Source organism: Oncorhynchus clarkii, chromosome 16, assembly GCF_045791955.1.
Source record: "Oncorhynchus clarkii lewisi isolate Uvic-CL-2024 chromosome 16, UVic_Ocla_1.0, whole genome shotgun sequence".
Classification (NCBI taxonomy): domain Eukaryota; kingdom Metazoa; phylum Chordata; class Actinopteri; order Salmoniformes; family Salmonidae; genus Oncorhynchus; species Oncorhynchus clarkii.
The window spans coordinates 16,261,808-16,285,313 of NC_092162.1; the positions used below are offsets into that span (position 1 = coordinate 16,261,808).

The 23,506-nt window shown below is 41.6% G+C and overlaps 2 protein-coding genes across 2 annotated transcripts; both read left to right on the forward strand.

Annotated features, from left to right (window-relative positions):
- Window positions 1–14,470: 14,470 nt before the first annotated feature.
- On the forward strand, window positions 14,471–16,398 carry LOC139367470 (gamma-crystallin M2-like). Its single transcript, XM_071105687.1, has 3 exons — window positions 14,471–14,528; window positions 15,402–15,644; window positions 16,072–16,398. Exons 1-3 carry the CDS (start codon window positions 14,520–14,522, stop codon window positions 16,345–16,347), a joined length of 528 nt encoding a protein of 175 aa, XP_070961788.1. The 5' UTR covers window positions 14,471–14,519; the 3' UTR covers window positions 16,348–16,398.
- A 1,109-nt stretch (window positions 16,399–17,507) lies between these two features.
- LOC139368039 (gamma-crystallin M2-like) lies at window positions 17,508–22,036 on the forward strand. The gene is made up of 3 exons (XM_071106570.1): window positions 17,508–17,551; window positions 20,841–21,083; window positions 21,414–22,036. Exons 1-3 carry the CDS (start codon window positions 17,543–17,545, stop codon window positions 21,687–21,689), a joined length of 528 nt encoding a protein of 175 aa, XP_070962671.1. The 5' UTR covers window positions 17,508–17,542; the 3' UTR covers window positions 21,690–22,036.
- Window positions 22,037–23,506: the final 1,470 nt, after the last annotated feature.

The following is a 23,506-nucleotide window of genomic DNA, read 5'->3' on the forward strand; positions in this document are numbered from 1 at the left end:
ATACATGTATAATTGAGTATTTGTTATTTCAATACTTTTTTCCTGTGTATTTGAGCACAAAACAAGTACTTTTATTTGAGTATTTATTTGTATAAAACAAACAGTTCACCAAATTATATTTGAAAGTATTTTAAAATACCTATTTCAAATACTATTTTCGAATACCTGGGTTAAATGTATGGGAGTTTCAAACACTTTCCAAGTGCATTTCGAAATACATTACAATTTTCAACTTGTTTTTTCAAAAAAGGGTTATCTCAATACTTGTTTTGAAATGTATTGAAATGTAATTGAAATACGGTACCTGAAATAATATTTCAACCCAGGTCTGGTGTGTGTGTTTGTGTTGAGTAAAAAAACTGCATACCAAAAAACTGTAGATTCAGTTCGCTTCTATTAGGTTGCATACAAAAGTGGCTTAAAAAACAACAGTCAGTCTTATATTGCTACAGCCTAATATTGCTCATATTGAGGGTGCACTTGAGTATCTTTGTCACGCGGGACTAGGTGAGTGAAGGAATCAGACGCAGAGAGTTCCACTGGGGTAAAGTGCTCTTTACTTCGGCACACAAAATGATAAGCCCAACAATACAGGGCGCGGACAACAACGTGACAACCCAAAAAACACAGGGTGCCAAGTTCAGAAAATAAATCCACCTCTTCCTAAACCGCACACATGTAACATAAAGACAAAACAAGGGCGGGTCTACCTAACAACAGAAACACAGGTGAAACTAATAAGACAAAACAAACAGATAAACAAAAAAGGGATCGGTGGCGGCTAGTAGGACGGTGACGACGACCGCCGAGCACCGCCCGAACAGGCAGGGGAGCCAACTTTGGCGGAAGTCGTGACAATCTTTTTCTCAATATTTCTCTCCACCATCCTTGAAACATATCGAATTGGTGCAGCCTTTTCTCAAATAATTGCGCCGGTTGTATACAATACTAGGCAACAACATATCATATTTTTACAGCACATTCCAGACATGGAATGTAATGCAATGTGCTTCACAGGAGAAAAAATAAAATAAAAAATAAAAAATGAAAATAAAACTGAAATATTTACTAGACCCTGCATATATAAGTAAGCACTTCCTGTAACCTCCAGATTCAAGGTTCCCAATCCTTTATAGAGTTTTAAAAGCAATCATTATCTCACGTTTTCTTCAACGAATAATGCTTTCTTAAACCAAGGACGCTGAGAGAATATCTTCCTCTCTTTCTGGGCAAACAAAAGTTGCTTCCATACTGTGTATTTGCACCATATTTTTTTCTGCCAGCACAGGTCCCAGACTCCATCGTTTGGAGGAGGGAACTATATCAGTGAGAATTTGACTTCCACTCCCCGGAATAGGCCGTTTCCTTTTGTTGTCAAACAGAATGACTAAACATGCTCATTCACATGATCCCAATGGTAGAGCGTTATTCATTTATTATTTTGGAGTTATCTGTGCTTTCACACACACGCCTGCCTAGATGAATGACAATTGTTAAATTTTGTTTGAATATGGCAGATATGAATAATGTAAGAGAGACTGGCGGCTTTGTTGCGTCCCCGTAGCCCACGCTCTCCTCCAAGATAATATACCGTAAATAATGTCCAGTAGGTCTAATTGTACGACTATATAGAAAGGATCTGGGGAAAATGACCCTCTGAGAATAAAAGCATTAAGCTCCAATACGGAATTAGTTGAGTTGAATCGTCAGGCCTCTGGTGAGAACGACGTCACTGCAACGTTCTTGCTACACTGGGAGAAGGTTAGGACGGAGAGAGAGTCAACCTGCCACCCTTTGACACTGGAAAGTGGGTCACTTCATTCCGTCAGGATTCAGCTCTGATGTTAGCGATGAGGTCTCAGAAGACTGGTTTAAGAGAGAAAAAATGAAATAAATCAAAAATAAAAGAAGTAAATAAAACAAGGATGGCAGTGCAGTATCTGATGTTGATCGGTGTGGTGAAGAGCTGCCTTTGATAGGCTTGAGGAGAGTGACAGGATGTTTTTTCCCCAAGTGCTACTCCTCGAGACGGGTAGCATAAAAAAAAAACAGTCAGCGCTGACTGATTGGTCTGAAAAGACTGTCAAATGTCAAGGAGTTATCAAACGGCAGACATGTTTTCTTTAGGAAAGATGCCGGGAGAAGGAAAAGCATTACCTTTCAGTGGGGGAGTGGAAGTCACTCTTCCTCCATCAAGTGCAGTCCTCTAGAATAGATTAGTAAAAACCTTCCTTTTTACCAGGCTCACACTTTCACCTCAAAATTTGAAATCTAAGGCTGTTGACGTAGGCTGCTGAGATGATTCAGTTGAGATGATTAAAGCCATGTGGACAAAAATTCCCCAAAAGGCATGCTTCTAAATTATAAAAGAAACTTGACTGGCTGGACTTGCTGCCTGGCAAAAACAATTATTTGTTTGGGGAGTAAATTATGAATTTCACCACAACAACAAAAAAGGAATGTTTTTTTTGCAAAGAAAGGATACCAAAAACAGACATTTTACTTAAATTGCCAAGTAAGAGTAAGTTCTCAGGAAGTTGTCAGACTATTCAACAACAGCCGTCTACATATTGTACGTTGTACCACTGGCAATGAGGGGTCTTACTGTAGTTATGCTGTCCCTGGATTGAGCCCAGACAGCCCCTCCTCTCCTCCTCAGCACTGATGGGGCTCAAGGCCCCCCCTGTCATCTCTGACACTCCAACGTAGCTCCCACATTATGTTTACATGTACATCCATCCCCCATGATGTCTGTAAAGAGGCTCTGTGTCTTCATCTGCCTGGACCGGCTGACAGGGACAACTTGTTCACCACTAAATCCCCAGCAAACGGCTGATTTAATTCTCAGGGCTGATGTTGGTTGGACTCCCCTCACAGTACAGAACACGTGTAAAGCGTGGGGAGATGGGATGATGTGGCTCAGCTTGACAAGATCAGCAGCAAGACTTGATGCAGAAGCAATCATCCAGTCCTTAGCTAGCATTATTCATGCCAGACAACCTACCCACTCCACTATTTAATCAAACAACTCCCCAACCAATAAACATGTATGTGTCTATGCCCACTCGTCACAAACGCAGACACTATCTAATCTGCCACAATAGCGCGTTCTATTTATGGTTAATGTCCAATTCGCTATGAAATGTTCATTCGAAAAGGTATTTTAAAGTGTACATGGAAGTCGTCACGTCTGCTTTGAATGGAATATTATGTCATGTTTTTATTATGAGAATGCCAGTTACATTTGTATAATTTGCCCGTTTTGGTTGCTACACGTGGCCATCCTTGTTGGTATGTTCCAGGGAGTGTCCTCTGGTATGAGCCTGATTTAGGTGAGCAATGTAAATAGATATGGACACTTCTGCACCGGAACCTTCTGCCGCCTGCTGAATCTCTGCCCTTACAAAATTACAATGCATGGCTGTCTTTGGGTGACTTTCTCTATCTTTTTGAAGACAAGTATATATTGAGCAATCAAGTTATGCTTGTTGTTGTGGCCCTCAATTCAATTGTCCAATAATACAAAAATAAAGACCATTGATTGATTATTTCTTAGCATGGGAAAGTGTCCATCATCATGTTCCTTGAAACTAGCCTTATATTTCTGTTTCCTAGTAACAGCTTTACATCCACAGCCCTTATCAAACTATTCAGCAGTCGCTCATTCAGACTTTAGCTCATATCTACAAAACGAGGTGACTCAATGGGCACGGATGTCATTTCAACGTCTAGTTTTGATTGACATTTTGTTGAGTTGTCAACTAACATGAAATGAGCTGAAATCAAAAAATTATTTCACCATGTCATTGGATTTAGGTAAACATTTGGGTGACAAAAATACGAAACTCCCTTAATTAACATTGAATATTTTTTTTGCAAATCCAAACCGTTTTCCACTTAAATATCTACCATTCCTATAAGCAACTCTTGCTGAGATCCGCTTGTGTCCTGGTGAGAGAGCTTCCGAGCAGTATACCATCAAACCAATACTAGATGAACAAAGGGGGAAAATATCAAGTGTATTCCTTAGTCTGCCTGCCTGCCTGCCTTAAGTTTAATCTAATTTGGTCTTTATTGAGCAATGTGTAAGAGCTGTTTTGTTTTATTCAGGCCTATGTGTGTTTTTTCCACCTCTGCTTTTTCCTTTGTTGCTTTTCCCTCAGCTGCCTCTGACAAAGACAGCTAGCCTGCCAAGCCTGGTGCTGATCTGGGACAAACCTGTCAATCACTCCTGACAACATGTATGTTAAAAATTCAAATGTGACTCAAAGCCGGTGCGTGACAGCCGAGCCTTTGAAAGTGGCTGCAGCGCTTGGCGACAGCCAGAGGAGTAGGAGTGGAAAACAAACTAAGAAAACAACACTGCGGTGAGTTAGAGAGAGAGAGAGAGAGAGAGAGAGAGAGAGAGAGAGAGAGAGGAGAGAGAGAGAGAGAGAGAGAGAGAGAGAGAGAGAGGGGGAGAGAGAGAGGGAGAGAGAGAGAGAGAGAGAGAGAGAGAGAGAGAGAGAGAGAGAGAGAGAGAGAGAGAGAGAGAGAGGGGGAGAGAGAGAGGAGAGAGAGAGAGAGAGAGAGAGAGAGAGAGAGAGAGAGAGAGAGAGAGAGAGAGAGAGAGAGAGAGAGAGAGAGAGAGAGAGAGAGAGAGGGAGAGAGAGAGAGAGAGAGAGAGGGAGAGAGTTATAAGCATAAGAGGAGGAATGTGGGTCTTGATGGGAATTGGCATTGGATTCTCTCTCGTTGTTGTATTGCTTTTCTAATTTGGTTGAAAGTCCCTAGTGAGTGAGTGGAGTGGTGGGTCTTCCAGGGATTGTGTTGAGGACCTCTATCCGCTGTAGGGATGGGAAGCGCTACTTTTAACTCCTCTGAGACCTCTCTCTCGCATGATATAATCAGGCTTCTCACGCATCTCACTACCATATCCACCGACACAAAACAACTGCACACACAAATGTTAATAGCAAACTGCTTGATTCCATCTAGCCGTCTTAAGGCACAACAATTGATTCCCACCTGAAAACACATGCAAATATCAATTTAATGTGCCTCTTTTTTAGGGAATGTACAGAAAACACTATACAAGAGAACAGGGATGTGCATTTTCAATACATCATAAGGGAACATGGAAGACTTCATTCAGATTCATCATGCGGTCCTAAATTACTATCACCCCGTAGCACTCACTTCTGTCATCATGAAGTGCTTTGAGAGGCTAGTTAATGATCATATCACCTCCACCTTACCCAACACCCTAGACCCACTACAATTTGCATACCGCCCCAACAGATCCACGGATTACGCAATCGCCATATCCCATCTGGACAAGAGGAATGGCGTTAATCTGATCTTCATCTAAGTCACAACAATAGACAGACACAGTGTGCTTAAACTAATAGCACACACATTATTGTATTTTTCTTGTCTATATTGAATACATCATTTAAACATTCACAGTGTAGGTTGGAAAAAGTATGTGAACCCCTAGGCGAATGACTTCTCCAAAAGCTTGTTGGAGTCAGGAGTCAGCAAACCTGGAGTCCAATCAATGAGACAAGATTGGAGATGTTGGTTAGAGCATTCTTGCCCTTTAAAATACACTCACGAAATTTGAGTTTGCTATTCACAAGAAGCATTGCCTGATGTGTCACGTTCTGACCTTAGTTCTGTTATTATATCTTTGTTTTATTATGGTCAGGGCGTGAGTTGGGTGGGCAGTCTATGTTTGTTTTTCTATGTTGGTTGTTGAGTTCGGCCTAGTATGGTTCTCAATCAGAGGCAGCTGTCAATTGTTGTCCCTGATTGAGAATCATACTTAGGTAGCCTGGGTTTCACTTTTGGATTGTGGGTGTTTGTCTTCCGTGTCAGTGTTTGTCGCCACACGGGACTGTTTTGTTCATTTCACGTTTATTGTTTTGTATTTCGTAGTGTTCAGTTTATGTAGTAAAATAAACATTATGGACACTTACCACGCTGCGTTTTGGTGCTCCGATCCTTCTCGCTTCTCCTCCTCCGAAGAGGAGGACGAGGTTCGTTACCTGATGTGAACCACGCCTCGAACAAAAGAGATCTCAGAAGACCTAAGATTAAGAATTGTTGACTAGCATAAAGCTGGAAAGGTTTACAAAATTATCTCTAAAAGCCTCGATGTTCATCAGTCAACGGTAAGACAAATTGTCTATAAATGGAGAAAGTTCAGCACTGTTGCTACTCTCTCTAGGAGTGGCCATCCTGCAAAGATGACTGCAAGAGCACAGCGCAGAATGCTCAATGAGGTTAAGAAGAATCCTAGAGTGTCAGCTAAAGACTTACAGACATCTTTGGAACATGCTAACATCTCTGTTGACGAGTCTAGGATAAGTAAAACACTAAACAAGAATGGTGTTCACGGGAGGACACCACGGAAGAAGGCACTGCTGTCCATAAAAAACATTGCTGCACGTCTGAAGTTTGCAAAAGTGCACCTGGATGTTCCACAGCGCTACAGGCAAAGTATTCTGTGGACAGATGAAACTACAGTTGAGTTGTTTGGAAGGTACACACACAGCACACCAACATCAAAACCTCATCCCAACTGTAAAGTATGGTGGAGGGAGCATCATGGTTTGGGACTGCTTTGCTGCCTCAGGGCCTGGACAGCTTGCTATCATCGACGGAAAAATGAATTTGCAATTTTATCAAGACATTTTTCAGGAGAGTGTTAGGCTATCTGTCCACCAATTGAAGCTCAACAGAAGTTGGGTGATGCAACAGGACAACAACCCAAAACACAGAAGTAAATCAACAACAGAATGGCTTCAACAGAATATAATACACCTTCTGGAGTGGCCCAGTCAGAGTTCTGACCTCAACCCAATTGAGATGCTGTGGTATGACCTCAAGAGACCAGTTCACACCAGACATCCCAAGAATATTGCTGAATATAAACAGTTTTGTGAAGAGGAATGGTCAAAAATTCCTCCTGACCGCTGTGCAGGTCTGATCCACAACTACAGAAAACATTTGGTTGAGGTTATCGCTGTCAAAGGAGAGTCAACCAGTTATTAAATCCAAGGGTTCACATACTTTTCCCACACTGCACTGTGAATGTTTACACGGTGTGTTCAATAAAGACATGAACAATTATAATTGTTTGTGTGTTATTAGTTTAAGCAGACTGTGTTTGTCCATTGTTGTGACCTAGATGAAGATCAAGTCAAATTTTATGAACAATTTATGCAGAAATCCAGGTATTTCCAAAGGGTTCACATACTTTTTCTTGCCAATGTATGTGTACACAACCAATAACATTGTATTTCATTTGAATGAGGCAGTAGAGTATACTAGCTACCCAGCTATTCCACATAAAAAAAATTGATTGAAAGCATATGGCACACAGTTTAAATGGCATGCTATGAGGACAGATAGACTGGTTTGAGGACATACTTTTGAATGATCAATTGGTCACACTGGTGCATTTGAGAGAGCAAAGCTAAATGAATAGAGTGAATGGTCAACAGAACAAAAGGCCTGCACAGAGCCCCTCCCAATGGGAGAACTGGCATCTCTGCAGTCCTGCAGGTATTCCACTCATCTCTCAGTCAGCATCCACATCCACTGAGCTACAAACTGGTACAAAGCCAACTGCCCATTGTTGTGTGTGTGTGTGCGTGCGTGCGTGTGTCACAATGGTGTGTCAATGTAGATATGTGAGCATGTACCATAGATAAACTAATTCTCGTGGCAGCCTGTTTGACATCAGCAGTACATGTATGTTTGTTATATTCTGTGTGACCGGTCACCTCTCTCTCAGTGGCTGCTTAAAACGACTTGGTGCCGCCTCCACTGGGCAAAACCCTGTGTCTGCACACACTGATAGGATTCAGTGCAGAGAGAGGGATCACAGATCCAGTAAACACAGATCTGTGCTGTGTGCCCCTGCATCTCCCCCTCAGCAAATATACATCTGTGACTGTGTCCCAAAGTCTCACTCTCTCTCAATAAACCTCCTCAGAGATACAGCATAAAGGCAGGAGACAGATTATCTGAGAAAGGCCTATGTTTTGGGTTCTAGCGCCCTCTGGCGGTAAAGAGTCGCCGTTCTAACACGTTGGAGCCACAGACGTACAACAAAGCATTGGAGTCTTGATAACACATAGATCCCAAATGGATAATGTCATTGAATTCTATCTACAAGGAGAAATAAAACGTTGACCAAAGGACTTCATTATTTTCAACTCATAAAAGAGCAGGTTGCATACAGATGCAGTCGGTAGTGTTTTTACTTAGTGCTGAGTACTGATTGAAACACGTGGTCTGGCTCATCCTTCATGTTCACAAAAAAAAGATAAATCCCAAAAAGCAATGTTATTACAGTATTCACTCGTCCATATAAACGGTTCCTGCTCGACAAATGATAGGAAAAAAAAGCAATGAGAGAAAGTGATGCCCACATCACATGGACTTTGAATTAATTAATTGGAGTCTATTCAAATTCAAGAGATTGAATAAATCTCATTAGTGGGAGGGCAATAGGGTCATGGCAAGAAGCGATCCAGCTTGTCAAATTAACGTCAAAAGTTTTGTTAATACATTTTAGGTAACCCTAACCTTTTTCCTAACCTTAATCTAATTATCCTAACCTGCTACGTTAATTATCCTAATCTGCTACGTTAATTCTCCTAACCTGTTACGATAAATCCCATATGACAAAAACTGTATCCTTCTAGTAAAAAACGGTCATCAGCAAGGTAAGAGAATCATCATTATGAAATCCACCTCTATTAAAAGTGATTGTAGCCTATCCTACATATTCAATGTTCCTCTTAAAATGAGACAACAAAAGCATTCTAAATGTTTATGGCGCTTTAAGAGAAAAAGTCTTCATCTAAAGAGACCTTTTTAATATCCTGTGCAATCAGACAATATTAGGCTACATTATCGAAACATAAATATCATATTTTGACAGGGCCTATGAAACATATTACTAAATAAATTATAGTAAATTAGCCTATTTGTCTAAAATAATAGAGTGAATTAAAAAGAAACAGGTTTATAATAATAAAGCCAAAAATTAAGTCTGTTTGCAACGTTTTCAAGTTTACCTCTTATCAAAGCATGACACCTATAGGCCTATACTTATGCTACTATTAGGCTATGTCTATAACGTAGCCTGACTACATTTACTATACTAATATTAGATATAATACAATACAACACAATTCAGTACAATAGTTTATCTGTTCAGATCACTATGCTACCTGAACTCATACCTGTGTTCGCAAAAGTAAAAAAAAAAAAAAAAGGTCTCTCTCTTGGGTTCTGACTATTAAAAACGTGTCTGAAATGATGGCCTCGCTGTAATTAGAACATTTTGAGATAAAAGATTCGTCGTCAGACGAGTAAATCTGGTGTAGTATTTCAGGCTTTTGTTTTTGACGGTTTCTATGAGGAAGAGATCTGAGACTGTTGTTTATAGCACATCCCCGTAAGCACCCGAGTGAGTCTGGACGCAGAATATGCGCACTGTTAATATGCTCTCTATCGTGTATTATTAATGCGGTACACAGGACGGGTTTTCAAACACACTTTCTAAAATAACGTATCAAGGTGGCATGCAGATGTTGCCTACTAAAAAGACAACCCGATGCTCCTGCGGAAATTTAACTTGTTTTCCACTCCCGGATGCACCAATATTATTTATTTCTCGCACATGTTCAAATGTGTTTACCCCCATTAAATTATAGCAACCTATTACTAGAATTCCGTTGTGAGTAACTTTTTTTAATGGAAAGCATTTTCCTTTCATTTCTAATATCGTAGAATCGTTTTCTTGTGACACTGCACGTTATTTCCCTCCTCTCTTTGTCTAGCTGCAGGTTACGCTACTCAATTTATTTGTAACGGATAGCCTAATTTATTAGGCCTGGGCTACTGTATTCAAAGTAAACGATTAATAATAATTCAAATTCAAATTTAAACTAAATTGAAGGATGAATTGTCACGTGGTATTTTCCGCACATATGGGTCTGTTGGAAATCAGGACATGAGTCCGAAATGAACTATAAATAAAGTCCAAGCTTTAGGCCTAAATGACAAACACTAACGCTTGGTTGGCCTATGGATTTTCATCAAGGTAATGTGGATATTCCTTTGAGGCTTTTCAGAATTTGAGCCCAAAATACACCCTTGCATATTACCAATGTGATCTAAATCAGTCTAATATGGATGTTTCCTCTTAACCATGCTTGTGTGTGTGCATGTGTGGCCTATGGGGGAGGGGGAGACACGTCAAAGCTATGATTATCTTGAGTGGCTTGGCCCAGTATTGTTACCTGCTGGGACAGCGACACAGCCCCTCTAAATAAATTGCAAGTGGCCTTGGGCAATAAGGGCCCTCCTTTGATCAGCCACACTAGCAAACGAGAAAATGTGCAGTCAGTCAATCAAACTCACAAGCCTTCACACAACAATGGGGCCGACCTTGGTTTCTTTTTTTGTTTTTAAATTCATGTATTTCATTAGCCTATAACAATACGTCTGCTGGTTGGTCGGGCGCGACGCGATCAATAATTGATAGCAAGCGCAACGGCTGATTTCCCGCCTCTCCTTTGGCGCGCTTGTCACTTACTGTTGTCAGAACACATTTGCTTTGATGACACATTTGAGGAAGTAAGAAATGGCATCACATGTGATTATAAATTTACGGATTGGTGAAAGTTAGAGCTCCTTCAAACTGAATTTCCCGTTTGTTCAGGGGCCTCAATTGAAGTCATCTACCGGGCTCTAAATGCATAAGCACGGCTGAGGTGAGGTGTAGCCTATCCTTGTAAGAGGAGATATGAAGAGGATTTGAACTTTTTTTTGTCATGTGTCAGTAAACAGAATGAATTGTTTAAAAGGTGCGTGGATCACAGGGTGAAAAGTTGCTCTTTATACTGAAACCTTTGGGGCATGGGAGACATAGAGTTTAAAGATGGGGAAACACTTTGAGACCAAGATCCATTTCAGATCTAGGCTACTCCCACATGTGAAATTGATGTAAATGTTTGGATAAGAAGAAGCGGGTTTACTATTTAGTAAGTTTAGTTTAAGGTGCAAGGTTCAGGCTATGTGTTTAGATTGTGGACTATGGTCTTTTCAAGTAGGCTAAATAGCAGGGTTATTTAATGAAAAATGCCTATAGGCAACATAGGCATATAGGCTGAATAGGCCTAAACGTAACCTCTGAAAAAGCATATTGGCTAAAATGTCCACCTGTGTGTTGTCTGCTGCATTCCTTGTGGGAGGGAGAGGGATTTGTACAAAATTCTAAGGTGAGAAAAGTTTTAAGCAAAGTCACAAATGAGGGAAAAACAACATGTATGAACGGCTTAAAATAAATGACAGCTGCATCCATTTGCCCCCCCCCCCCCTTCCCCTCCATCTCCTCCTCCGTTCTGTTCTTCCAGCACCATTTCCTCTTTTAATTATCCCCAAGCAAAAAGATGGAGCACATCAGACGCATCGCGGTAAATCCCAGCCCTGGCATGAGCTCATAGCAGTTCCCGCGTCTGCGTCTGGCAAACCCGATATAGAGCGCGCGCTGGCAGCGACAGAGAGAGAGGCCGCCTGGAGATTTTTAATGGAAGAATGGGGAGGATGATCTCTGAGCAAAACAGGTATTCACTCTATTCACGTGAGAGGCTTTGGCGAGCACAGAGCGATCACGCCGCGTTTTCAACACCAGATTAGCCAATTCTGAAGAGAAGCCTCCATCGAATTAATATATATATATATATATACAAACCCCTTGTTACACCCCAGAAGAGTCAGCAAGATAGTGTTCTTTAAATGACTGCTTATAATGGGCGACATTGGAGGCCTACTTGGTCCTATCTCTGCCTGCAATATTTTGGGGATATATTGTGATGGTTTTTGACAGTGAGTTTAAAGACATGGTTTGGAATTTAAAGCCATTTTCAGTTTTAGTGCAATTCAATGTCTCTTTGTTTTGACTGAAATCTGTTTGCAGGATGTTATAGGCTCAGTTTAATTAGGTAGCCTATCAAATATGTGGTATGGCTCTTTCTTTCCCAAGTGTGTAAAATTTAAAAAAGGTTGAGCGTTTCATCATTTCCTATGTGATTAGCCTACACATATTGCAGGATTGGGTAGGTTACTTTCTAAATGTAATTGGTTACCTATTCGAAATTGTAATCAGTACTGTAACTTTTGGATTACCTAAACTCAGAAACGTAATCTGATTACTCTCAGTTACTATGACACAGAAAGGTGTCATAGTGTATTTTTTCCCCCGGCAAACATCCTTTCTGAATTTAGAAGAGTATCCAAGAAGTATTTTTTTTCTGGCAAACATCCTTTCTAAATTTAAAAGTGATCCAAGAAGTAATCATCTAGTTTTTCCAAAGTATATGTAATCTGATTACAATATTTTTTCTGGTGACATACTGTACGTAACTGATTATAGTTCATTTTTATAAACAGATTACATGTAACTCCCCTGCACTATGTGTTCCTTGGATGACACAGAGATGGCTGCAATGTACCCCCCCTTTACATTCTCTCTCCCTCGCTCCATCTTTCTCATTCTAAGATGAAGAGTGGAATGCTCCACAGTGGCTGCTTTATTTCTCCTCTGGGGGGGACCAGAGATAACAGGCAGGGGCGTCTGTGATGTTGCTTTCCCTACAGGATGGGAAGGAGATGTCTTGTAGCACTGCTAAAGATGATAATTTGAGAGTTCTGAAATAAGGTTCTCCTTTGCAAAACACAGGGGCACACAGATGCTGCGATCAGATTTAATGAGTGGAAAGGTTAGAAACCATCCCAGAGGGTTAAAATGATGACAACAAAGATGGAGGTTGACTATGCTGTTATGATGAGTATGATAATAAAGATTCGGAACTAGAGTTTCAGCAAAGAACCTGAGATAATGATGAGGAGGAGGATGATGATAATTATGATGATGATGATGAGGAGGAGGATTATGGTGATGATGAGGATGAGGATGAGGAGGATGATTATGGTGATGATGAGGATGAGGATAGTGGTGTTAATGACAACGATGAATATGCAGTCCAAAAGCTTTAGCAAAAAAAATTAAGATGAGTGCAACTAGAATGATGAAGAGTCTAACGAAGAGTCTGATGAAGACTGAATCCTATTATACACCCAATACCTCAATATGGTCACATTTTCTACCCCCCCAAAATTCTCACAAGAACCTTTACAGAAGCAGACATCTGATAATTCAGATACAATTATACACTGCACAATGTGATAAAAGGATATCAATTATCTACTTATGTCACCGAAAAGAGAGCTGCTTAAAGAACAGTTGATAAGCTTTCATTTTTTGATAATGGTTGCCTTGAAATTCCCCTAGGCTTCTTTAGGTTTCATGTTTTAACTCACTCTGATAATGAGTCACATTTGGTTAGAAACGTTGCCAGAGTAGCAGGTTTTTGCCCAGGAACAGAATGGCTATTGTGTTTCAGAAAATATAGTCTTTCTACAGACTTGAAGCAGCAAAATGCAAAAGTAGAGAGAGGGAATGGGCTCTTATCCTCATGAAAGGCTAAAGGATGAGACTGAACTTTCTGGCATCAGCTGGGCTTTGGGAACAGAACACACAAGGGCAACTCTTTCTGGCCTTTTCCCTTCCGCTCTGGGGTATGTTTACAAGCCAAAGCACTATTACTTTTCAGATAGACTCAGACACAACTATGCCCTCCCTTTGACACACACACACACACACACACACACACACACACACATACACACACACACACACACACACACACACACACACACACACACACACACACGCACACACACACACACACACACACAGTTGTCTGTACATGACATCAGAGTAGGTCTGCAGGCTATGGAAGCAAAAAGAGACCAGATCACTCTAGATTACATCAACACAAGGGCTTGATTCAATCAATAACATCAGAATCACTTACACACACACACACACACACAGGTCTACGAAGGGAACACAACCACGATTCTGTGACCTGAGATCAGAGAGAGGGAAAATATGAACCCACACTGAAATAAACTATGATAATCCGTTTAACATTTTCATAACTTTTTCATATCAACGTTCAATCATTTTTTTTCACATCAACCCCAAGTATTTGTAGAATATTTGACTATATTTGACAGTCTAACCTCCTGCAAACGTTAAAAGCTCGGTTGTTCACACTACATACAGTACCTAAAGGCCTTTTGTGTGATGTTTCAATGGGCGCATCACCATGTCATGGCTGAACAAGGGTCGGTGTAAAGAACACAGAATGAGGTAGGCATATGGGGTGGAGGGGGAGGTTTTGTATTTGTATAGGTAAACTCCAGCACTTGCGGGTAAAGAGTAGCCTATGGTTTCAGAGACAATTGGAATGGTCCCTGACGTCTAAAAAGGTCACTTCTAATCACTACAATGTAGACACAGGTCTATTTTACTGTCAGTAGAAGAGTATAAAAAAGGGCCTGAGAGTCTGCTGAGGGCTACGGTGCAGACATCAAGCCCTCCAACCATGGGAAAGGTATGAGCTAACAGGTTTAGCTTACTTGTTCGATGATTGCTGATGTAATTAGGGAGATCACCAGATGCTGTTAGGCTTAAGGTATTGGGAAGCTATTTGGCAATGTAAGCTAGGCATACAATTTATGAAGCTGTGTCAAAGACTTCAGTTTTAAAACTACACTGAGCAGGAATATGAACGCAACATGCAACAATTTCTAGAATTGTACTGAGTTACAGCTCATATAAGGAAAATCTGTCAATTGAAATAAATAAATTAGGCCCTAATCTATGGTTTTCACATGACTGGGAATATAGATATGCATCTGAGTTGGTCACACATACCAAAAAAAAAAATTGGGGCGTGGATCAGAAAATCAGTCAGTATCTGGGGTGACCACCATTTGTCTCATGCAGCGTTACACATCTCCTTAGAGTTGATCAGGCTGTTGATTGTGGGAGATATCTGGGGTGTGCAGCGACCCTTTACAGACCAAATCAAGCATACATAGGCTTAGGCAGAATGCTTCTTAAGCTTGCCATAGTTTCAAATCAAATAGCATTTGTCGAGGGAGCTAGCTTGTCGAGGGAGCTAGCTTGTCGAGGGACCTAGCTTGTCGAGAGGGAGCTAGCTTGTCGAGGGAGCTAGCTTGCCGAGGGAGCTAGCTTGCCGAGGGAGCTAGCTTGCCGAGGGAGCTAGCTTTGCCGAGGGAGCTAGCTTGTCGAGGGAGCTAGCTTGTCGAGGGAGCTAGCTTGTCGAGGAGCTAGCTTGTTGAGGATCAACACTACGTCCATGAGTACGGCTTTCAGTCAAAAGTCATTTTACTATCATCATCGTCGACTCAGTATAAATTACTTTCCACATCCATATTTGATACATTTCTGTTCTTTTTAGATAATCTTTTACGAAGGCCACAACTTCCAGGGTCGACACTATGAGTGCAACAGTGACTGTGCTGACACGTTCAGACACTTCAACTGCTGTAACTCTATCAGGGTGACCGGCGGTCACTGGGTGGCCTACGAGAAGCCCAACTTCAACGGCTACCAGTACATCCTGAACCAGGGAGAGTACCCTGACCACCACCACTGGATGGGCTTCAACAACTGCATCCGTTCCTGCCAGATGTTCCCCCCCGTAAGTCAGTCAAACTGATGGATAGGGTTACTCCTGCCACACATCAAACGGCACTTTAGAAATCAGCGTCAATCACCAGCCTTTTGATGTCATTTATAGATACAGAGAGGAGTCAAAGCATCAAAGTCCACAAGGAGATCCAGTCATTTTTTAAAGGAATAGGAACGCACCCCAAAGACTTACCTTCTTCATTTTCATTCTATTCATCATCACTCAGTGTTTTTGGCAGTATTATACTTCTGCTTTGAGAGGTTTCTCCTCATTTGACTGAATATCTATTTCTGAAGCAAGTCTCTGGTATTAATCGACGTGTAGAAATTCTTAGATCGCCCAGTGTATAAAACTCTACTGTGACCTCTGTGATCATTTCGCCCCTAATCACTTCTTGTCCTCCCTATTCCCTCCTCTCTGTCTCTTCTACCAACAGTACAGAGGAGCCTACAGAATGAGAATCTACAACAGGCCTGAGATGTCTGGTCACATGATGGAGTTCATGGACGACTGCCCCAACGTGTATGAGCGTTTCCGCCACCGTGACATCTTCTCCTCCAACGTCATGGAAGGCTACTGGGTGTTCTACGAGCACCCCAACTACAGGGGTCGTCAGTACTTCCTCCGCCCCGGGGAGTACAGGGCCTGCAACGACTGGGCCTGCCACAACCCCATGGTGGGCTCCTTCAGGAGAATGAGGAGTGGCCTGTAAGCTTCTCACATCTGGACTGTAACAAAGTGATTAAAGGTGCTGGTTTTTAAATGTGGCTTCTCTGTGTGATTTTTTCCCCCCATCTCAAATCAATGGCAAAACAATAGCAAAGCTTTTGTGTAAATAATTAAGTTCCAGCAATTAAGGGAAAGGGGGATACCTAGTCAGTTGTACAACGGAATACCTTCAACTGAAATGTGTCTTCCGCATTTAACCCAACCCCTCTGAATTAGAGAGGTGCGGGGGGCTGCCTTAATCGACATCCACGTCTTCGGCGCCCGGGGGCATTAGTGTATGGTTATTAGACAGGAGAATTGCTGTGTACAGTATGTATACTATACCATAATCAACCCTAAAAGTTGTCTGCACCCTCATTAATGATTTATCCAGCTGTATTTCTGTATTTTGAAAGTTATATATCCTGAAAACTTAATAGCTGAGATGCACATTTTTGGGGAGTATATCAACAATGGACTAATGAAAAAATGCAAAAAGATAGTTTTTGGGTGGAGTTTTCCTTTAAGTTGGGCAGGGATGATGGCAGGGATGATACCAGTATCGCCATACTTGTTAGTTTCGTGGCAAGGAAAACAGTAAAACAGCCCTAATGTTGGAAACAAACATCATTATGTTGTCATCTAGAGTCACATTTATCTATTTTCCAAGCTATAGCACACAACATTATACATACAGCAGGTAAAGAGTTTGGTCTGCTTCCTGTTTTCATTTTTGCCAAGGAAAAAATATTGCTATACTTGTATGTCACAGTCTTAACATTAAGAATATTATTGATTAACTAACTGATTGAATGAATGACCTGCAAATCAGAAACTCATTGCAACAAGTTCAATTCATTATAAAGCTGTTAAGGATGGCTTAATATTTTTCTCTCTCTCTGGTAGTCTGTCTATACATTGCTAGCCTCAATGCCAATAAAGGCAGAGGTTGCAACTCTTATTGTGTGACTTCGGAAAGTGCCGTTGTACAGTATTTTCCATAGAGATAGAGAGCTTTTGACCGAGACAAAGAGCTGCTGCTGTGGGCCAGCCCTATAGTTTTCTGTAGCCCGTAGAGCACATTGTGCTGACACAACAAAGCTTTGTGTCACATTTACAAAGGCCTGATCCCTGCAGGGTCTATAAAGAGGTCCAGTACCGCTCACTACCCGGTCCGGTCCGAACTAAACACAGTCACAATGAGCAAGGTAAGCATGAACACACCATGAGTTTCATGGGGAAATACAGGAAAGAGGCTCATTTAACAATTGTCTGTGATAAACCGTGATACATCTTTCGTATTTGGATTCACTGGATAGTATTATAAATAACGAAATAGCTTGCAATTTACCTAGAAATGATTGGCCAGTAATGATATTGGAGGGGGATTTTAGGAGATGGTGAATAGAACGTGTTAAAGGCTCAAAGCTAATGTGCAAGTATGAATGGACTGGACGGAGAGGAGGGCAGCACCAATGCATTGTCTCAAAGGTAGGTTATTTTAGCAACACGGGTGTATTTGTTATCTAAAGCAGGGGCTGGTTTTCTATTCTACCTTATAATTAATTGGACACACCTGGTGTCCCAGGTCTAAATCAGTCCCTGATTAGAGGAGAACAGTTAAAAAATGCAGTGGAACTGGCCTCGAGCTCGAGTTGAGTTTGAGGGATCTAAAGGATTGTATTATTAAACAGACTAAATAAAAGTTATTCCTTTTTTGCCCACATATGGTGCACGTGCAGGACTTTTATTTTGACATGAGGTAAGCAGAGAGGAAGTGGGTCTACAACAGACTCATGTTTGAAAAGTCTATTTAATAATACGATCCTTTAGATATTTTTGTCTCAAATTCACTCTGTATTGGCCTAGGCCTACTACCCATCCATGACCAATCATCCTCTTCACTGCCTCAGCATATGACACCTTCTGTTCTACTCTCACCCTGGCAACCTCAACCTGTCTCTCTCGTACCGGGCACTTCTGATCCCCAGCAACATGGGCACACTCACAATTGACACAACACATTCCTTTGTCCCATGCCCTAAAGCAGGTATTCCCAAACGGTGGTATGCGCAATGCCGTAGGGGGTACGCCAAATATAAATGTGATTCACATTCTTCACATTTAAAAAAAAAAAAAAAAAAAGCCACGGGAGTTTTTTGAGCGAGAATTAAGACGACTTTCGAGTAGTAAGCAACAGATACCATTAATAAGAAGGGGCTAGATCGTCTTATATGGTGAGCTACCGAGTGGCTAAGACAGACAAGCCCCATACTATTGTGGAGGACTTAATTCTTCCTGTTGATGCGGATATGGCTGGGACAATGCTGGGGGAAAAGGCCCAAAAACTATACAGACAATGACTTCATCAAACAACACTTGACGCATCAATGACATGGCAGGAGATGTTTTGAAACAATTACTGCTTCGCATACAAGCCAGTGAATTATATGTGTTACAGCTGGATGAGTTAACAGACGTGGCGGGCCTGGCACAGCTACTGGTATATGTCCATTACGTTTATGGGGGGTCTGTTAAGGAAGACATCCTCTTCTGCAAACCACTGTAAACCAGGACAACATGAGAGGATATTTTAAAGTACTGGACAACTTTTGTGACATCAAATGGACTTTGATGGTCAAGATGTGTTGGTATCTGTACTGATGGCGCAAAAGCCATGACAGGGAGACATAGTGGAGTGGTAACATGCGTGCAAGCAGTTGCTCCAGACGCCACTTGGGTACACTGCAGCATCCACTGAGAGGCTCTTGCTGCCAAGGGAATGCCTGACAGCTAGAAAGACGTTTTGGACACTACAGTCAAAATGGTTAACTTTGTTAAAGCAAGGCCCCTGAACTCTTGTGTATTTTCTGCAGTATGCAATGATATGGGCAGCGACCATGTAACTATTTTACAACGTACAGAAGTGCGCTGGTTATCATGGGGCAAAGTATTGACACTTTTTTTTAAAATTGAGAGACAAGCTTAAAGTTTTCTTTACTGACCATCATTTTCACTTGTCTGACCACTTGCATGATGACGAGTTTCTCACACGACTGGCCTATCTGGGTGATGTTTTTTCTTGCCTGAGTGATCTGAATCTAGGATTACAGGGACTCTCTGCAACTATATTCAATGTGCGGGACACGATTGAGGCTATGATTAAGAAGTTGGAGCTCTTCTTTGTGTGCATCAACAAGGACAACACACAGGTCTTTCCATTATTGTATGATTCTTTTGTGTGCAAATGAACTCAAGCTTACGGACTATGTCAAATGTGATATAGCGAAGCACTTGAGTGAGTTGGGTGCTCAATTATGCAGGTACTTTCCCAAAAAGATGACACAAATAACTGGATTCTTTATTCCTTTCATGCCCTGCCTCCAGTCCACTTACCCATATCTGAACAAGAGAGCCTCATCGAAATTGCAACAAGCGGTTCTGTGAAAATTTAATTTAATCAGAAGCCACTGCCAGGTTTCTGGATTGGGCTGCGCTCTGAGTATCCTGCCTTGGCAAATCGCGCTGTTAAGACAATGATGCCCTTTGCAACCACATACCTATGTGAAAGTGGATTTTCGGCCCTCACAAGCATGAAAACTAAATACAGGCACACACTGTGTGTGGAAAATGATTTAAGACTGAGACTCTCTCCAATACAACCCAACATTGCAGAGTTATGTGCATCCTTTCAAGCATACCCTTCTCATTAACCTGTGGTGAGTTATTCACCATTTTTGATCAACAAATAAAGTTGTATATGTAAGATGGCTGAATAAAGAGCAAAATGATTGATTATTATTATTATTTGTGCCCTGGTCCTACAAGAGCTCTTTGTCACTTCCCACGAGCCGGGTTGTGACAAAAACTCACACTCATTCTTACGTTTAATAAATGTGTGTGTGGCAGGCTTACAATGATGGCAAAAAACAACATTTGAGAGTGTGCTGACCTTGGTGCTAGAAGGGGTATGCAGCTGGAGGTTGAATATTTGACAGGGTACTGGACTATAAAAGGTGTAGGAACCACTGCCCTAAAGGATGTGCATGTACCTCAGTGCGGTTTCTGGGATGTGAAAATGAGCCGTGGATCATTTCTTATTGTTCCAATGACACTCTCTTCTTCGACACATGTACTAAAAGTATATATTATAGGTAGGCTTGGCCTATTTCAATTCCATATCATAAATGGTGTACGTTGGATTGCAGTTCCTGATAATGAAAATGTAATTGTGTTTTTCATTCTGTGCTAGGTTATTTACATTTTTCAGAAGACAGCCAAAACTTTTCCCCAATATCTGTGTTATCATGTGTGCACCCACCCTTAGCGGTGTTGCCAACAACAGGATGCATCTGGCATTCAGGGATACAGTTCCTTCAACCTAGCTTCCGCTGGAAAGCGGATGTGGAAACTCTGCTCGGGTGTTTCTTTTACGTCTGCTACGTTAGCTTATCGTGTGTATCATTTTGATTTGAACTTTCCATCTCTCTTTTCTAGATTATATTCTATGAGGACAAGAACTTCCAGGGCCGCCATTATGAGTGCAGCAGCGACTGTGCTGAGATGCACAACCACTTCAGCCGCTGTAACTCCATAAAGGTGGACAATGGCTGTTGGGTGGCCTACGAGAAACCCAACTACACTGGCTACCAGTACATGCTGAACAAGGGCGAGTACCCCGACTACCAGCGTTGGGCTGGCTTCAACGACTGCATCCGCTCCTGCCGTATGGTGCCCCCTGTGAGTGTACCACATCGTGTGTCCTCAGTCCCACATTGTTTTCAGTCCCTTGAGCTGAGGGCTTCAGTGTCTACTGTTTTTTTTTCTTTCTTAGCATTTATTGTAATTACTTGGCTAGATTATTACTGACATTTGGCTGAGGTTATGACAAATAGATTCACAAATGCCAACCAACACCTTTTTTTAACACGGTCAATTTTTTCTTCACAAATGTCATGGTTCAAGTTATATTTCATTCTCCTAATAGTACACTTACATTAATGCCTATATACTGTCTGTGTATCATTTAATATATCCATTGTCCATTTTGTCTGTCTTCTTCTTTCCCAGTATCGAGGAAACTACAGGATGAAGATCTACGGGCGCTCTGACTTCAGGGGTCAGAACATGGAGATGATGGAGGACTGCCCCGACCTGCACGAGAGCTTCCACAGCCACGACATCTCCTCCGCCAACGTCATGGAGGGTTACTGGATCCTCCACGAGCACCCCCACTACAGGGGTCGTCAGTACTTCCTTCGCCCTGGCGAGTACAGGAGGCACAGCGAGTGGGGAAGCTCCAGCCCCACCATCGGCTCCCTGAGACGTGTCACAGAGACCCCCTGAAGGTCAATCGAGACCCCCCTCTTCCTCCCCTAATGCAGCCCAATTCTAAATTCTGTATTGAAGCCCTACCCTCTATTGCTAGCACTGTTTGACTATTGTGTATCTACTGTGGTCATCTGACCCTGAAATCACATTAATGTGATTGGGGGTTTTGTTCCATTTGGTGTTGGGTCTTCGCTGCTTTGCGTAGACTGGGAAAGTAGACCTCGGTGCTCAGGCGATGCTCGTATGGTAACGGTGATGGTCTCTCTAGCTTTGGTTGCTGCAGAGCAAAATGATGTGCTTTGCCAGTCCCCAACCCCCTGTCCCATAGGAACCAAAATAAATGAAAAGTTGATAAAAGTCAACCAAGGAGCCTTTTGTTTTTATTAACTACTGTCATTATCAAAATAGGTTACGGGAACAGTCTTGTTTTGCATACTTTGATTAAAGTTCATTATTTGGCATTTTAAACATAAGCCATGGAGTTGGATAGCCATAGACGCATACACATCAAGGTCCAACTCTGCAGACTGTTGTGACATCATCATCATCCCCCGATACACAAAGAAAAATGAACACGGAAACATTATTATGTTAAAGAACAAAAAAAGGGTATCTGAGGATGGGCATGTAGGAGTCTTTATGAGATCACATGGTGCCGAGCAGGGGCTTTGGGTCCATGAAAGAAGCCCGTATTAGACCCACATCACAGGGCTAGCGCCAACTCAAAGGGGAAGAGTCAATGTGTCCTGGTACTAGCCCCGAGCATCAAGCTCTCTCAGAACAAAAAAACTAAACCAAGTCTGCTTCCCTGCTCATGCATTTTTCAGCAGCCAGTGTGATAAGGAACCCTTTCAGAAATAAACATCAATTATTGAAATTGTTAATTAGAAGCCCATAATTGGTGAAGATACACATGAATAAATAACTTTGACAATTAATTATTGATTAAAAAAATTTAAGCCCAGCTGGGAACACTTTTGAGTCTCTTTAGATCAAACAAAACAAAAAATATAAGTTTTGGCCTTGAGTAATGTTCAATTAAAGAACGGTCGACTTTGCTGTAAAAGTCCAGTGACCTGCCCTGCGTCCTCTGATATATGTGGACTCCAATCCCCACGGTCGTCAGTGCGTCAACAGGGTGAAACATGGGATCTGGCTCTGCCTAAACGGGGAAACGTTCCACAAAAGATTCACAGGGTGCTTGGCGTCTGTCGTAAATGGAAGTTAATGCAGGGGGTCCTGACATGATTCAAATCTAGTATCAACCATGTACGTTATGTTTGTGTGTCTCAGTATGTTTACCTCTGTACACGCTACATGTAAAGAACATGCATACTACAGGCCCTACTTGGCCAGCCAAAAGCTGAATGATCCCTCATCAATAGACTATTCTAGAACAGCAAAATATCCATGTATCAGACTCTCTACCTCTGCAAGTCATTAATACAATACTTTCCATTACAAATATTAAGCTTCTTCCATAGAAGTACCAAAACAGTGAGATCTGACAATATCCTGTCTTTTCTTCATTTATTCTTCATCAATGTACCCTTTGGACTTGTGGAGAGCTGATTGAAGGGTAAGTAGTGCGTTTTGGAGGATGAATTCTTTAGCTGAGAAGAAGAACCACAGAAGAGCATACTATGTGATTCCATTATTAGTCTCAGTTCTCTCCCTCTTTCTTTTCATTTCTGATAGCTGGATAATTAAACCTCTGTAGTATTGTCTTCCATCTTCCATGCCCCACTTACGGAAAAGCCTTATTCCCAGATGAGAACCATTAAAAAGTCCCTTTTTTGACGTCTGTTTTCAGATCAGTATTCCTTCTTTGG

Coding starts and splice junctions, on each gene's coding strand:
- LOC139368039 (XM_071106570.1), top strand. Junction 21,084..21,413: donor CCTGCCGTATGGTGCCCCCT/GTGAGTGTACCA, acceptor CTTCTTTCCCAG/TATCGAGGAAACTACAGGAT.
- LOC139367470 (XM_071105687.1), top strand. Junction 15,645..16,071: donor CCTGCCAGATGTTCCCCCCC/GTAAGTCAGTCA, acceptor TTCTACCAACAG/TACAGAGGAGCCTACAGAAT.